The 13,096-nt window shown below is 54.5% G+C and overlaps 2 protein-coding genes across 2 annotated transcripts in view; one reads left to right on the forward strand and one right to left on the reverse strand.

The window, feature by feature from the left end:
- Window positions 1-8,930, reverse strand: part of TUBGCP2 (tubulin, gamma complex associated protein 2) — a 29,884-nt gene extending 20,954 nt beyond the window's left edge. Inside the window, exons 1-8 of the mRNA XM_006867454.1 lie at window positions 8,781-8,930; window positions 7,983-8,111; window positions 7,142-7,318; window positions 3,696-3,855; window positions 2,754-2,961; window positions 2,299-2,498; window positions 1,949-2,138; window positions 696-841 (exon numbers count right to left, since the gene is read on the reverse strand). Of these exons, the coding sequence (XP_006867516.1) occupies window positions 696-841; window positions 1,949-2,138; window positions 2,299-2,498; window positions 2,754-2,961; window positions 3,696-3,855; window positions 7,142-7,318; window positions 7,983-8,111; window positions 8,781-8,930 (1,360 nt within the window). The remainder of the gene's footprint in view (window positions 1-695; window positions 842-1,948; window positions 2,139-2,298; window positions 2,499-2,753; window positions 2,962-3,695; window positions 3,856-7,141; window positions 7,319-7,982; window positions 8,112-8,780) is intronic.
- Window positions 8,931-11,108: 2,178 nt separating this feature from the next.
- ZNF511 (zinc finger protein 511) overlaps window positions 11,109-13,096 on the forward strand; it is a 4,937-nt gene continuing 2,949 nt past the window's right edge. Inside the window, exons 1-4 of the mRNA XM_006867489.1 lie at window positions 11,109-11,261; window positions 11,399-11,472; window positions 12,026-12,227; window positions 12,395-12,519. Of these exons, the coding sequence (XP_006867551.1) occupies window positions 11,109-11,261; window positions 11,399-11,472; window positions 12,026-12,227; window positions 12,395-12,519 (554 nt within the window). The remainder of the gene's footprint in view (window positions 11,262-11,398; window positions 11,473-12,025; window positions 12,228-12,394; window positions 12,520-13,096) is intronic.

Here is a 13,096-nt window from a genome sequence, read left to right on the forward strand (position 1 = left end):
TCTCACTTCACCGAAGAGAGATGTGTCTCCTGGAAGGCTTGGAAACAGTGCTGGCGGTCTTATGAAAGCTCGGGAACAGGGCTGCTCCCAAGAGCTGTGACCTGCTGGGGTTCTTTATTTCTGGGCCTTTCCAACCAAGCCCACAAAAACCAATTCACAGGAGGAAGGAGAGCCAGAATCTCCATCATGTCCAGCCCTTCCCCAGAGAGGTCAGTCCTGAGACGTGAAGGACTCACTGGCAGTGTGCTGGGCCCAGCCCTGCAACCACGGGGGTGGAGCCCTGACTCTGCTCATCGGGTGGGAAGAAGCAGGAGAAATTACAGAGGGAGGGAGGAGAAAGGGCTTGGATGTGGCCACCTCTGGGTCACAGAGGTGAGTGAGGTGCCTCATGCCATGGGATCATCTGACCACTGGGATTCTAAGTAACAATCCAAGACCCAGCTTGACCACTGCCTGGGCTCTGCCACAGACAGCTCAGGGTGGTGGGCCGAGGAACCCCTCCAGGAGAGCACAGGAACCATGGAGACCCCTACTGCTGGGGGAAGGTGGTAGTGGGGCACACACGTTGTGGGAAGTGCATCCCAGGTCAGGAGAGTAAGAGCTGGACACATGGCAGGACAGTCCCTCCTAGACCACTCAGGACAAACGTAAGAGCCCAGGTATGGCTGAGTCTGAGCGGGACCCCGATGACCCACCTGTGCTCAGGACCTTGTCTGCCATCTTTTGCAGGAAGGACGGGATGTGCGGCTGCACCACGGTGTACCGCTGGTCCCAGTACTTGTCATTGTAGTCCTCCTGAATCTTCTCCTTCCGCAGCTCATGTTCCTCCACCATGAACTCACTGTGTGGACAGCAAGAGTGCTGACGCAGGGGAGAGGGGGCACGGAGAACAGACTCACAACACAGAGGGCAGGGGGCCCCGGAGAACAGACTAACACACGGGGAGAGAGCCCCAGGGGACACGCTCACACACGGGAAGGACATGCTCACACATAGGGGGCTGGGCCCCCAGGCACACTCATATAGAGGGCAGATGACTGGTGCACTTCTGGGGGTGGCTGTTGAGGACGGAAAGGAGGCAGGATTGGAGCAGGGCAGCTGCTGGCGCTCAGGCTGGCACTGGCCTGACTCATTAAGAATGAGTGTGAGTGTGGTGTCTGTTAGCGATCTTCTGTCACGGCAGAGCTGGGGTCCAGCCTGCATTCAGACACTCAGCTCGTTAGGTTTCACATGTAAGACGACAGGCACGAGGCATGTGCGCTGTCACTCATGTGCCTCGCCACATCTCAACCTGTCTCACACGCACTGTGGCTTTGAAACCGCACTCCATACTTACCAGTCCCTCTCCCGAGATAACCTTCAAACCACAGATCAAAACCATCCCCTGAGGTCAGCTTCACACCTCACGGTGTGGCTCAGCCAGTAAAGAGCATGGGCCTCAAGCTTCCCGTCCTTTACAAACCATCCACGTGGCTAGGCGCCCTGCTGAGTGTAGATCACAAGCACTGGACTGTAAAGTTGGTCTGAGCCTTGGGGCCCTATCCAGGGTAGCTGAGTCAGAACCAACTGGTTGGCACTCAACAACACAACGTGGGACCAGAATGATGGCAAGTTTCAGGAGCGGTGAGTTAGGGTTAGCACAGGAGGGACAGCGCAAAAAGAGAGAACATTGTACTCCCAAAAGAACGTCATCAGTGTCAGCGAGCTGCAAGTGAACTGGTGCATGTTTCACTGTGTACATGAAGGGGCGTCAAAAGGTTAATCGAAAATCCCATGATTTTTAATCTCCATTCTTTCTACGAGTTTTCTGGAGCCCTCTCATACTCTTAGCAAAGTAAATATAATTTAGAAAAAAAATACGCATTTTTATGTTATCACCTTCTAGCGGAGGTATGTGTAGGTTTCCCCACACCATGACAGGAGGGGCAGAGCTCATGAAGAGACCCACCTGTACGGGTCGTCAATGATTCCCCGGTAGATCCACTTCTCCAGGATCTCGAAGTAGGGCACGCTGGCGGCCTTGGTCAGGTACAGACACAGCTCCTGGGCCTGGCTGTCCCCTGTGTAGTTGAAGCTCCTGTCGTGCAGAAGGCTGAGGGTCGAGCCTCCCAGACACTCGCCCTTATCCACCGACGTGGCTGTGAGGAAGGCAGGAGATGCTCACCCACTGAAGGCCATGGGCACCGCCTCACTGACCCTCGTCCCTCATCACTGCCAGTGGCCCTCTGAGCCCAAGTGCAGTTACAAACGCTCTCTGATCACGGGCACTCCCCGCCCTCCCAGGAGGCCCCATGGTACCGAGCGAGGCCAGGATGTCCACTGTGCGCATGGTGGGCTGGATATAGAACCAGAGCTTCGGCAATGACAGTAGGCCCTGCCTCTGCAGCTGCTCCAGCTGCGTCAGGAGAATCAGGTACTCCTTCAGCAGTGTGCGCATGGCGGCCGCTAGGGCGTGGTTCACCTGCCCATACTCGAAGGACGACTTCTCCTCAATGAACCTGCAAGGAGGACGGACGGGCTTGGCACCTTGAGGCAGGACAGCCACCTTCTCTTTCAGGAAGTGTGCCCCTATCCATCGGGTAGGTAGCTGGCTCAGCCGTCCATCCTGAGGGGTGCAGATGGGGCACAGTGCTCTTCCCTGGGCTGTACCAGATGAGGGGCTTTTTGAGAGCACCAGGGTCCCTACGGTCTGCTGAGCAGACCTCTGGGTGTGACAACTGAGTCCAGGCCTGGATCCAGTGCATGGCACCCACCTGGTCACAGTGGAGTAGCTGGCGGCCACCGGGAGGATCCTGTTCACCAGCTCCCGGACAGAGAGATCCAGGTTGGGGTCCACGAGGAAAGTTCGGCTCTGCCGGCCCGTGAGGGGCTGCGCAGTGATGTACCTGCCGTCCACACCGGCCAGCACATAGAGCAGGTCCTCCACCACGGCCGACTCCTGGGAGGTCAGGGGCAGCGTGCCTGGGGGAATGGCGCAGGGTCTGACCCCTCCACCTGCTGACCCTGTACTGCCCTCACCCATCTGGTTAGGATTATGCTTTGCCTTCCTTCCCCTCCATACAGCTGTCTCAGAGATTCACGGACACTAAAACCAACTCAGTGCATGTGGCCTGGATGGAGCCCAGGGGTTCCTGACGGCTGAGATCCCAAGCTCCCAGCACAGGCGTGTCTAGTCCAGGAGCTGCTGGACACTGATGCGGCTGGAGGACACGTGACCACAACTACTGCACTGTTGTCTATTTTAAGGCAAACAATCGAACCTCAGGTTGTGAAGACAAATGCTGGTCTCTCTAAAGATAAAATTCAGACCTACAGAGAGGCTGCCGATGAAGTGGCAATATTCAAACCACAGCTTGTAATGCTGGTCTATCCTTAAATTTTACATGGAATCTGCTGAAATCCCATCACACACCAGTATGAGAGGGCTGCAGGGGGCACTGTCTGCTTCCCTGTGGCTATCCTATATGCTGGCTCTGTCCGGGACGTCTCAATGGGACAGGAGGGCCACCTGGCAGCCCAGGCAGACATCACTGCCAGGAGAAAGGCAGCTTAGGGAGACTTGGTGGCACCAGCCTTGTGGGGAGCCCAGATTCCTCCTCAGGACACTGGGCCCTGAGCACACATGAAGGAAACCCCGAATCACACCCTAAGTCCAGATGACGCCTGAGGCGCCCTGCCTAGATGAGATCCCATACCTATGGGCAGAGCTGTGTCCGCGCCCATCCCCGAGCCGGTCAGGAAGTCCCCAGTCAGAGCAGGTCGCTCATACACCCACGCTGGGAACACGGGCAGCTGCTGGCCCGAGTTCCTCTTCTTCTGCTTCTCTCGCAGCATCTTTCTGGTAAGTTCCAGAGACTACCAAGGACAGTTTAAAATACAAAACCAGAAAGATACACTTTCAATGCAAAGACTTAGAAAGATCACGTCTTTGACGGAGAGAAGTCAATCATTTGACAAGGGTTCAAGGAGGCTGCGCGGAATTCAAACTATGGTCTGTGAGCCATACCAGGCCAGAGGCTGGGAAGGGAGGGAGGAAGCCTCGAGGAGACCGCAGCCCCTCAGTGAATCACATGATCCCCCAAATGCCACAGAGCTGGTACCCTAAGTCAGGTCCTGCAGCATGGGACCGTCTGTAGCTGGGAGCGAGGGCAGCTCTGCTGGGCGCTCACAGCCTGTCGGGAGGAGGTGAGCCGGCTCGCGGCAGCACTGACTCACAGCTCTCTCTGCCTGTCTCTACAATTGGGATGGGTCTCCATCTCCGCCCCTCCCAGATAGGAAGAGCTGGTAAGAGAAGGGGCAAGTGTTGGAAGGCCATTGTTGTTTTCCACCATTTGTCTGTCAGGTTGTCACACGGTGGTGGCCTGTCTATTTGGTGGCTTGTGTGTTGATAATTACTGGTGACTAGGATCCAAACAGAAGTGACCCAATGGAATGCGGAAATCACAGGATGATGTATTTGAGATCCCATGCGAGTCAAGTTTTACTAAAAGTAATACAGAAATGGCTACAGGCATACATTGACAGAGAACTTCCAGAGGTTTAAGCTGGAGTCAGAAGACGATGTGGCATGAGAGATATCATTACTGATGTCCAATGGATCTTGGCTGAAAGCAAAAAACACCAGAAAGATGTTTACCTATACTTTACTGACTACACAAAGGCTTTCGATTACGTAGACCATGACAAGCTATGGACAACACTGCGAAGTATGAGTATTCTGGAACACTTAATTGTGCTCATGAGGAATCTGTACCTGGACCAAGAGGCAGTTGTTTGAACTGAATGTGGGAATACTGAATGGTTTAAAATTAGGAAAGGAGTGCGACAGGGTTGTATTCTTTCACCATACTTATTCAGTCTGTATGCTGAGCAAATAATACGAGAAGCTGGGTTCTGTGAAGAAAAACGTGGCATCAGGATTGGAGGAAGACTCATTAACAACTTGCGATATGCAGATTATACAACCTTGATCAATAAAAGTAAAGAGGACTTAAAATATTTACTGATGAAGATCAGAGAGCACAGCCTTCGATATGGATTACATCTCAATGCTAAGAAAACAAAAATCCTCACCATTGGACCAATAAACAATATTCTTATCAATGGCGAAAAGACTGAAGTTGTCAAGGACTTCATTCTTCTTGGATCAACTATCAACACTCATGGAAGCAGCAGTCAAGAAATCAAACTACGTATTGCATTAGGCAAATCTGCTGTACAAGACCTTTTTAAAGTGTTGAAGAGCAAAGATGTCAGCTTCAAGACTAAGGTGCGCCTGACCCAAGTCATGGTATTTTTTAATAACCTCATATGCATGTGGAAGCTGGACAATGGATAAGGAAGACCATAGAAGAATTGATGCTTTTGAGTTATGGTGTTGGGCTGCCAAAAGAACCAACAGATCTGTGTTAGAAGAATTGCAGCCAGAGTGGTCCTAGGAGGCCAAGATGGCCAAATTTCATCTCTCATACTTCGGACATATTGTCAGGGGGGACCAGTCACTGGAAAAGGATATCATGTTTGGTAAGGTGGAAGGTCAGAGAAAAAGATTCAGACCCCCAGTGAGATGGATTGGCAAAATGGCAGCATCGATGGACTCACGTGAGGCAACGATAGTGAGGTTGGCCCAGGACCAGGCAGTGTTTCTTTCCGTTGTGCATAAGGTCGCTATGAGTCGGTACTGACTCAATGGCACCTAACAACAACGACAACAACAACAACAACAACAACAACAAGAACGCAAAGGCTGGAAGCAAAGAGGAAGGATCAGTAGTTGGAAAATATGACCTTGGTGATATGCTGGAGATTGCATATTAGTTTTACAAGACCAATGAACAGTTCATGCAAATACTTTTGAACAACATAAAAAGACAACTATAAACATGGACCTCACCAGATGGAATACACAGAAATCAAATTGACTACTTCTGTGGAAAGAGATGGTGGAAAAGTTCCATATTCTCAGCCAATACAAGGCCAGGGGAATACTCTGGAAGTTTAAACTGAAGCTAAAGAACATCAAAACAAGTCCACGAGAGCCAAAATTTGACCTTGAACATATCCCACCTGAATTGAGAGATCATCTCAAGAACAGATTTGATAATTTAGACACTAATGATCAAAGGCCAGAAGAGCTGTGAGATGACATCAAGAGCATCATAAAGAAAGGAAAAGGTCATTAAGACAAGAAATAAGGAAAAGACCAAAATTCATATCAGAAGAGACTGAAACTTGCTCTCCAGCCTAAAGATACAAAAACAAATGGAAGAAGTGAAGAAATCAAAGAGTTGAACAGAAAATTTCAAAGGGCAGTTTGAGGACAAACAGTCAATATTATAATGAAATGTGCAAAGACCTGAAGTTAGAAAACCAAAAGGGAAGAACACACTCAGTATTTCTCAAACTGAAGGAACTTAAAAAAATTCAATTTCTGATTTGCGATATTGAAGGATTCTATAAGTGAAATGGAGTCTTGGTGTAGCACTGCGGGATAACACACTGGACCAAAACATCGATTTGAACCACAAGGTCAGCGGTTCAAACTCATCAGCTGCTCCTTGGAAATCCTACACAGGGTCGTTGTAAGTCGGAATCAACTCGAAGGCACTTAAACAACAACAACAATGGGTAAAATATTGATGCAGAAATCACCCTAAGACGATACAGGAAATAAATACACAGAGCCAAGGTACCAGAAAGAAATGGACGACAGTGATGAGGGCTTACAACATAAAACTACAAACAACTCCTGAAAGGAAAGCAAACTGAAAGCTAAAGTAGACAAAACCAGCACAAGAGAAAGGAATAATCTAGAAGATTCTCTACAAAGCCTACTCTTGTAAAAACCAGCTCAAAAGCTGATGGAGGAAGGTGGGGAGCTGACTGATGGCTGAGACCTCACTCCCACCTTCACCAGCGGGCCTGTGGACATCTACTGCAGGACTATGCTCTTCAAAGGTCCTGAATTCTGGATACAATTAAAAACCAAACACCTGGGCCATGGAAAGCTGGGTTGTGGTCAAATGTGAAGAAGCCTCTAGCTCCTGAGCTTCAGATTCATTTTCACAGCTGACAGCGATGGGGCCCACAGGTGGGCAGGTGTGGTCTGCGGGAAGGTCAGCCCCCAGAGCAGATGCCGTACCTGCTGCAGTGTGCAGCCTGTGGCCACAGTGCCGAGCTGCCTCCTCAGCTCCTCAAGCTCCTGCGTGGTGATCTTGGCAGCTGAGGCGGGGCCGCTGAAGCTGGGGGCAGAGCTGGCTGCAGTACTGGAGGCCAGCTCTGCCCGCTCTTTTGCATTGTGCTGTAAGTACTGCAGGGTCTAAAAAGAACAAGGCCAGATACTTGTGGGGTGAGGGGTTGAGCACACTCGTGCAAACTCCCACCCACTACTTTCTTAATTCCATTGAGCACCCAGGAGAACACAGAGGGGCTGCTCTTGGAAACCTTCAGCTCCCCTGCTTTTCTAGCAGGTGTCCCACCTGCCTGGCTGAAATCCTCCTACTGTCCACTCCTGAGCTGTCTTGCTGGCCCACCAGCTCTGCAGGCCTCACCCATCAGTCCCCTGCATGCCTAGTGAGTCCCACCCCACCACATCTGCCCTTGGTGCTGGGGCCCATGTGCACCCTCACCCTTTAGTCCTGAAAAGATGCAGGGCTGCGTGATGCCAGCGAAGCACCTAACAGAACAAAACGCTCCAGGACCTGGGTCCTTGGACCCGGATGTGTCTGATGTGAACAACGTGTACAAGATAAACTGCTCAGAGAGTGCAGCATGCCTCCCTGCTCTACCTTCAGTCACTGTCCATCCCGAGGGTGTACACAGAGGCGACAGGAGGGGCAGAGTGTGGCCAGGTGAGGAGGCAGGATGGCCGTCAGTATCCAGCCACACTGAGAAGTTGGCCCGAGCTGACGCTCCCTCAGGAGCTCATGTCTTACTCGCCTCTCAGGCATGGAAGGGGCTTCTTTCTCAGCGGGGTCCCCTACCTCCTTGTCCTCTGTGAGCTTCGCCAGCAGGTACACTAGTGGGTCCAGGCTCCGTGTGTTTTTAGACTTCAGCTCATCGTACTTCTTCAGGAAATCTTCCGGAGTGCGAGAGAATTCTGCTATTTTAACCTAAAAGCAAGAACACGAGTGAGTCTTGGTGTGGTGCTGTGGGTTACTGCGGTGGACTGTAAAGCTGTTTGAACTGCAAAGTTGGCAGTTCGAGCTCAGCAGCTGCTCCTTATAAACCCTCTACAGGGTGGCTATGGGTCAGAACCGACTCGATGACACTCAACAACAATTAAATACTTAACACCAAGAAAATTCAAACACAAAAACCAAACTACTAAGTCAGACGGGCTACATAATCGCAGCACTCCAGGGCCTTTCGGGACACCCACCCATGTCTTCATGGCCTCTCAGTCTGTGCTTCCCAAGCCTTTGAGGAGACAGTAAACCTGCCATGCCCACACCTTCTGCTGTGCTCCAGCCCCTCGGGGATGGACCGTGAAGGCACAGGTCAGGGCTGTATCTCACTATGAGTCCCATGCTCCCCTCGTAACAAATCCACTCTGCTTTGCTCATTTGTCTCATCACCCCTGAGCCAGTATCCAACTAAATAAGGAAGTGTCTTGATTTGTGTTTTTAACAAGATTTCACACTGAAAATAATTTTCTGCTGAAGAGTTATGACTTTAAGTGATATGTTATTTGAATAAACAAATGACATTATCCTAGGTTGAACCAGAGCCTGTCGCTCTCCCGAGCCTCCAGCTGCTCATCTATAAACGGGGACACCTACCTTGGCACTGTGGGCAGAGACAGTGGTTGTGACGTACGGGGTCCTGTTCTTCTGCAGGAGGTCGATGTAGACCTCAGCGCCGTCGCCCCCATGGACACGCAGCAGGCTGAGCAGTTCATTGACATCATGGTGGATCCGGAACTCACTCATGGTGCTACCTCCCAGACACCAACATCATAACACGAACTTCTAAGAGTGAGAGAAACACCACTTCGGAAATCAAAACTCTGAACCAAGGACTTGAAAAGCCATCTAATGTAAGGCCAATGCCAGACTTCTGTCATTCAGCTGGGGCCCAGGAGAGCCTTGCACGCACTCCTCAGACGTCACAACCACCTTAGACGTACCTGCCAACGCTAAGCCCCAGCTCCCAGCTCTCCAACCTTGAGCCATTCAGCTGCAGCTCCATTGCAGCTCTGGCACCAGAACCTCCTCCTCATCCCTTTTAACCTTTCTGTCAGATCCTGTGCCCTTGAGCTGGATGAAGCCCCATTTTAGCTCAGTATGCCCACTGGGTCCGAAGGTCTTGCCAGACACAAAGCAAGTGTATCCCCAGGTGGAGCACAACAGACGGCACAGGATCCCACGCTCTGTCATTGAAGGTGGCTCAGGTCACTGACAGAACGCATGCGTGGAGCAACCACCAGGTTCAAAACACAATCGGGACAGAAGGCATAGACGTCAGGAAAACACTGCAGTGTGCACCGCAAGGGCCTCTGAGCCTGGGAGCAGACCAGCCCTCGGAATACAAACCTTCAGCTGCTCCGATGGTTCTGCACCCCAAACGACATGCAACTGACTAAAACCCATGAGCCAAACCCACTGCTGGGGAGCGAATTCCAACCATAGATAACAACCCTCCAGGGCAAAGCAGCTCCGCTCCTTAGGGTTTCTAAAATGTCACCACTCTCTCCCATGGAGTGGCTGGTGGGCTTGAACTGCAGACCTTGTAGTTAGCAGCCCAACACTTCACCCACTCTGCCACCTGGCCTTCTTGCAGCTGACTGTCGCTGAGTGAGTCGAGTGGGACTCAGCCTTTCCCGGGCAGTCTCATCTCTCTCCCTAAGGGCAGTGATGGCCTTGAGCGCAGAACCAGTTAGCTGTCTGGAGGCGACACCAGGGCCCAGGGCCAACTTACCAAGGGCTATTCATTGACACTGGGCATTGTGGCGGAGCTAGACTCTTAGCCAGATGCACACGTTCACGGCGCAGACAGCAGAATGTCTCCAACAAGGGAAGTGGAGCGAGCCGGGACCTGGGGGCAGTCCCTGGCCAGCTAGGCTGCTGCCAACACCTCTCATGGTGAGCGCTCGGGGAACATGGGCATGGCCATGCCCAACCCTGACCCAGCCGTCCCTGCGGTGGGCCTCTGGGCGCCGGCCTGTCCTTTTTAGGCCTCTGACCCTCAGGGGTGGCGCTGGGGTTAATGTGCTGGACTGCAAAGTCGGCTGTTTAAGCCGGCCAGCCGCTCCTCGCAAACCCAGTGCGGCGTCGTTATGGGTCGGAACCGAATGCAGTCGTCCGGTGCCTCACCAGAACGGGGCAGCTGGGACCACGCAGGCTTACACACATTAGTCGGTTGGTCAGTCGGTGGAAGGACGGCTCGGCCATCCGACCCGCATCTGAGCCTCACACAGGGCTGAGCGAGGCCAGGAAATCCCACACCTCCGCCACGGCCGCCCGCTCGGTTCCGACCCAGAGCGAGCCTGGACTGGGTTTCCGAGGAGCGCTGTCCAGCGGGCAGCCGGCGGGGCATCGGGCCGCGAAGGGAGGCCCCGGGGTTCCCACGAGCAGCCGCCCGGCCTGAGGGGACGTCCCTCTGCTCACGAGGAAAGCCGCGGGCACTGTCCCGGGCCAGCCCCCCATCCGGGCCTGAGCCCCGCGCGGCTGCCGCGGGCAGTCTGCGAGGCCTTTCAGCAAAGGGTTCCGATAAAACCGGCCTTTCCCAGAGCCCACGAGGGCCCCAGTTCGGGCAGGGCGCGGACCCGCAAGAGTCGACGCGGGCTGCGGATTTGGGGTGCGGAGGGAACCCAGAATGCCGCTGCGGGACCTGTCAAGGCAAGTAGCCACAACAAGGCCGCCCCAAGTCCCGGAGATGCGGGGAGTGCCGGGTCCGGGGAGCGCGACGCTCCCGGCCCAGAGCCCAAGACGGCCTGAGAGGCGCAGGCTCGGCGGTGACAGCGCCACCAGGCACCCCGCACTCACCTCAGACGTCTAACCTCCCAGCCCGCAGATCATCGCAGCCCGCGGCGACGGCGGAACTGCACGTGACGTCACATCCGCCTCCGGACGGTGGCCGACAGGCTGGGGTGGCGGCGGGGCCCGACGATGCAGCTGCCGGCCACCCTGCGCGCCCGCCTGTCCGAGGGCCCCGGGGCGGCCGAGCCGCTGCCGGTAGTGCGGGTCCCTGCGGCTGGGGCCGCGCCCTTTCGCTTCGTGGCTCGCCGGGTCCGCTTTCCGCGGGAGCACGAATTCTTCGAGGTGCGTAGCGAGTTCGCGCACGCGCGAAGGACGAGTTGCTGGGTATGGGGTGGGGGGGCCTGACCTCTCGAGGGGCGGGGCCTAGGGGGCGGGGCGGGTAGGGCCCCGGCCCCGCCCACGGCATGTGTCTTCTCCAGGACGGGGACGTGCAGCGGCACCTTTACCTACGGGACGTACTCACACAGGTGGCCGAGGCACCTGAGAGGCCCAGGTGAGCAGTTCCCAACCCTGCTGAGCCAGGCTTCTCTGCCGCTCACGCTGGCTCCTGGACTCATCTACCCACACCCCTTCTCCGCCCCCAAACCTGGCCTCCCCTGCGGCGTTCTCCTTCCTATAGGCCCCGCCTCCTGCCGGCCCCGCCTTCTGGAGGGTCCCTCCCCAATCCTCTCCCTCGATCCGATATCGCTTTGGCTCCACAAAACCCCAGGATTCCGACTCTTAGCAAACCTGTAGGACGGAGTAGAACTGCCCCACAGGGTTTCTGAAACTACATCTTTGCCAAAGCCGACTGCCACCACCGATTTCCCCCACAGGGCAGCTGGTGGGCTGGAAGTGCCCACCTTTCGGTTAACAGCCTCCCTGGCTCAGCCGCACTTACCTTTCGCGGGCGCGCAGCTCCCAGACTTTGTATGGCTGGCCTCCCCGCCTAGGTCTAGCTTGCTTATAGAAGTGGGAAAAGTGGGGCTTAGCTTCATCCAAACGGCAGAAAGGCTGCACGGAGCTGTCTAGTGCTGGCGCCCCTGAGACCCGCCCCTCACCCCCAGGGTGCCCGAATTCCCCTGCCAGGTGGCAGGCTGCTGCCAGGTGTTCGACAGCCTGGAGAGTTACGAGCACCATTACCACGCGCTACACCGGAGCGTCTGCTCCATCTGCAAGCGGGCCTTCCCCTCGGGCCAGCTGCTAGACCGGCATCTTCTCGAGTGGCATGACACCTTCTTTCAGGTCCTGGCTGAGAAGCAGAACATGGTGAGCAGCAGCCTGGGCCCCGGGGTGCACACCAGACTCACTGTGTTGTCAGGGGGCCCTCCTGCCCTTGGGGAATGGGGTAGACCCGGGGTCGTGCGTCTCCAGACAGGAGAGCACCGGCTGGGGGCTGTGGGGTCGTCATGGTGGAGTGGTGCATTCCGTTTCAGTACCAGTGTTTGGTGGAAGGCTGCGAGGAGAAATTCAGAACCAGCCAGGCTCGGAAGGAGCACATGGTGAGGCGTCACCTGTACCCTGCGGATTTCCGGTTTGATAAGCCCAAGAAGAGCCGAGGGTATGTGTCCCAGGCTGTGTGTGCGCCTCCGGATCCTCATTGCTGTGTGACTACGGCCCCTTAACAAGAGAGGCTTATCGGTTAACTCCAGCACACAGACTTGAGATGTCATGGGCACGGGTCTGTGAGTTACCAATGTTGGTTTCAGCTGCAATCACAGAAACCTGAAAACCGGGGATTATCAGCCAGAGGAGTTTGAACGAGGAGGAGCTTGTGTTTTGCACTCCTGCCCCACAGTGTTGGTCCTTGGAGTACTGCCCTGAGCCCATTAGTGCTTTAGCAGCGCCCTGTTCTCCTCCTGGCTCCACCACAACCGTCCCTCTGTGGAGCACACTGGGGGCACAGCCCCTGGAGGGCACCCTTGCCAACAAGGTCCTTGTGACTGTGTCCCCGGCTGTGAGCCCCTGGCCTCAGGCCTTCTGGTTTCTCCTTTGTCCTGTAGTGTTTGTTCATGGACACAACTTCACCACTTAGTGGCCAGGCTACTTTCTACAGTGCGTCACTATGATGCCCAACACCTGAAATTGGGGAACCACCTCTAGGGATACTGGTACACTTGTGTGATGTTTCCTTTTTT

Source organism: Chrysochloris asiatica, unplaced genomic scaffold (assembly GCF_000296735.1).
Source record: "Chrysochloris asiatica unplaced genomic scaffold, ChrAsi1.0 scaffold00105, whole genome shotgun sequence".
Lineage (NCBI taxonomy): Eukaryota > Metazoa > Chordata > Mammalia > Afrosoricida > Chrysochloridae > Chrysochloris > Chrysochloris asiatica.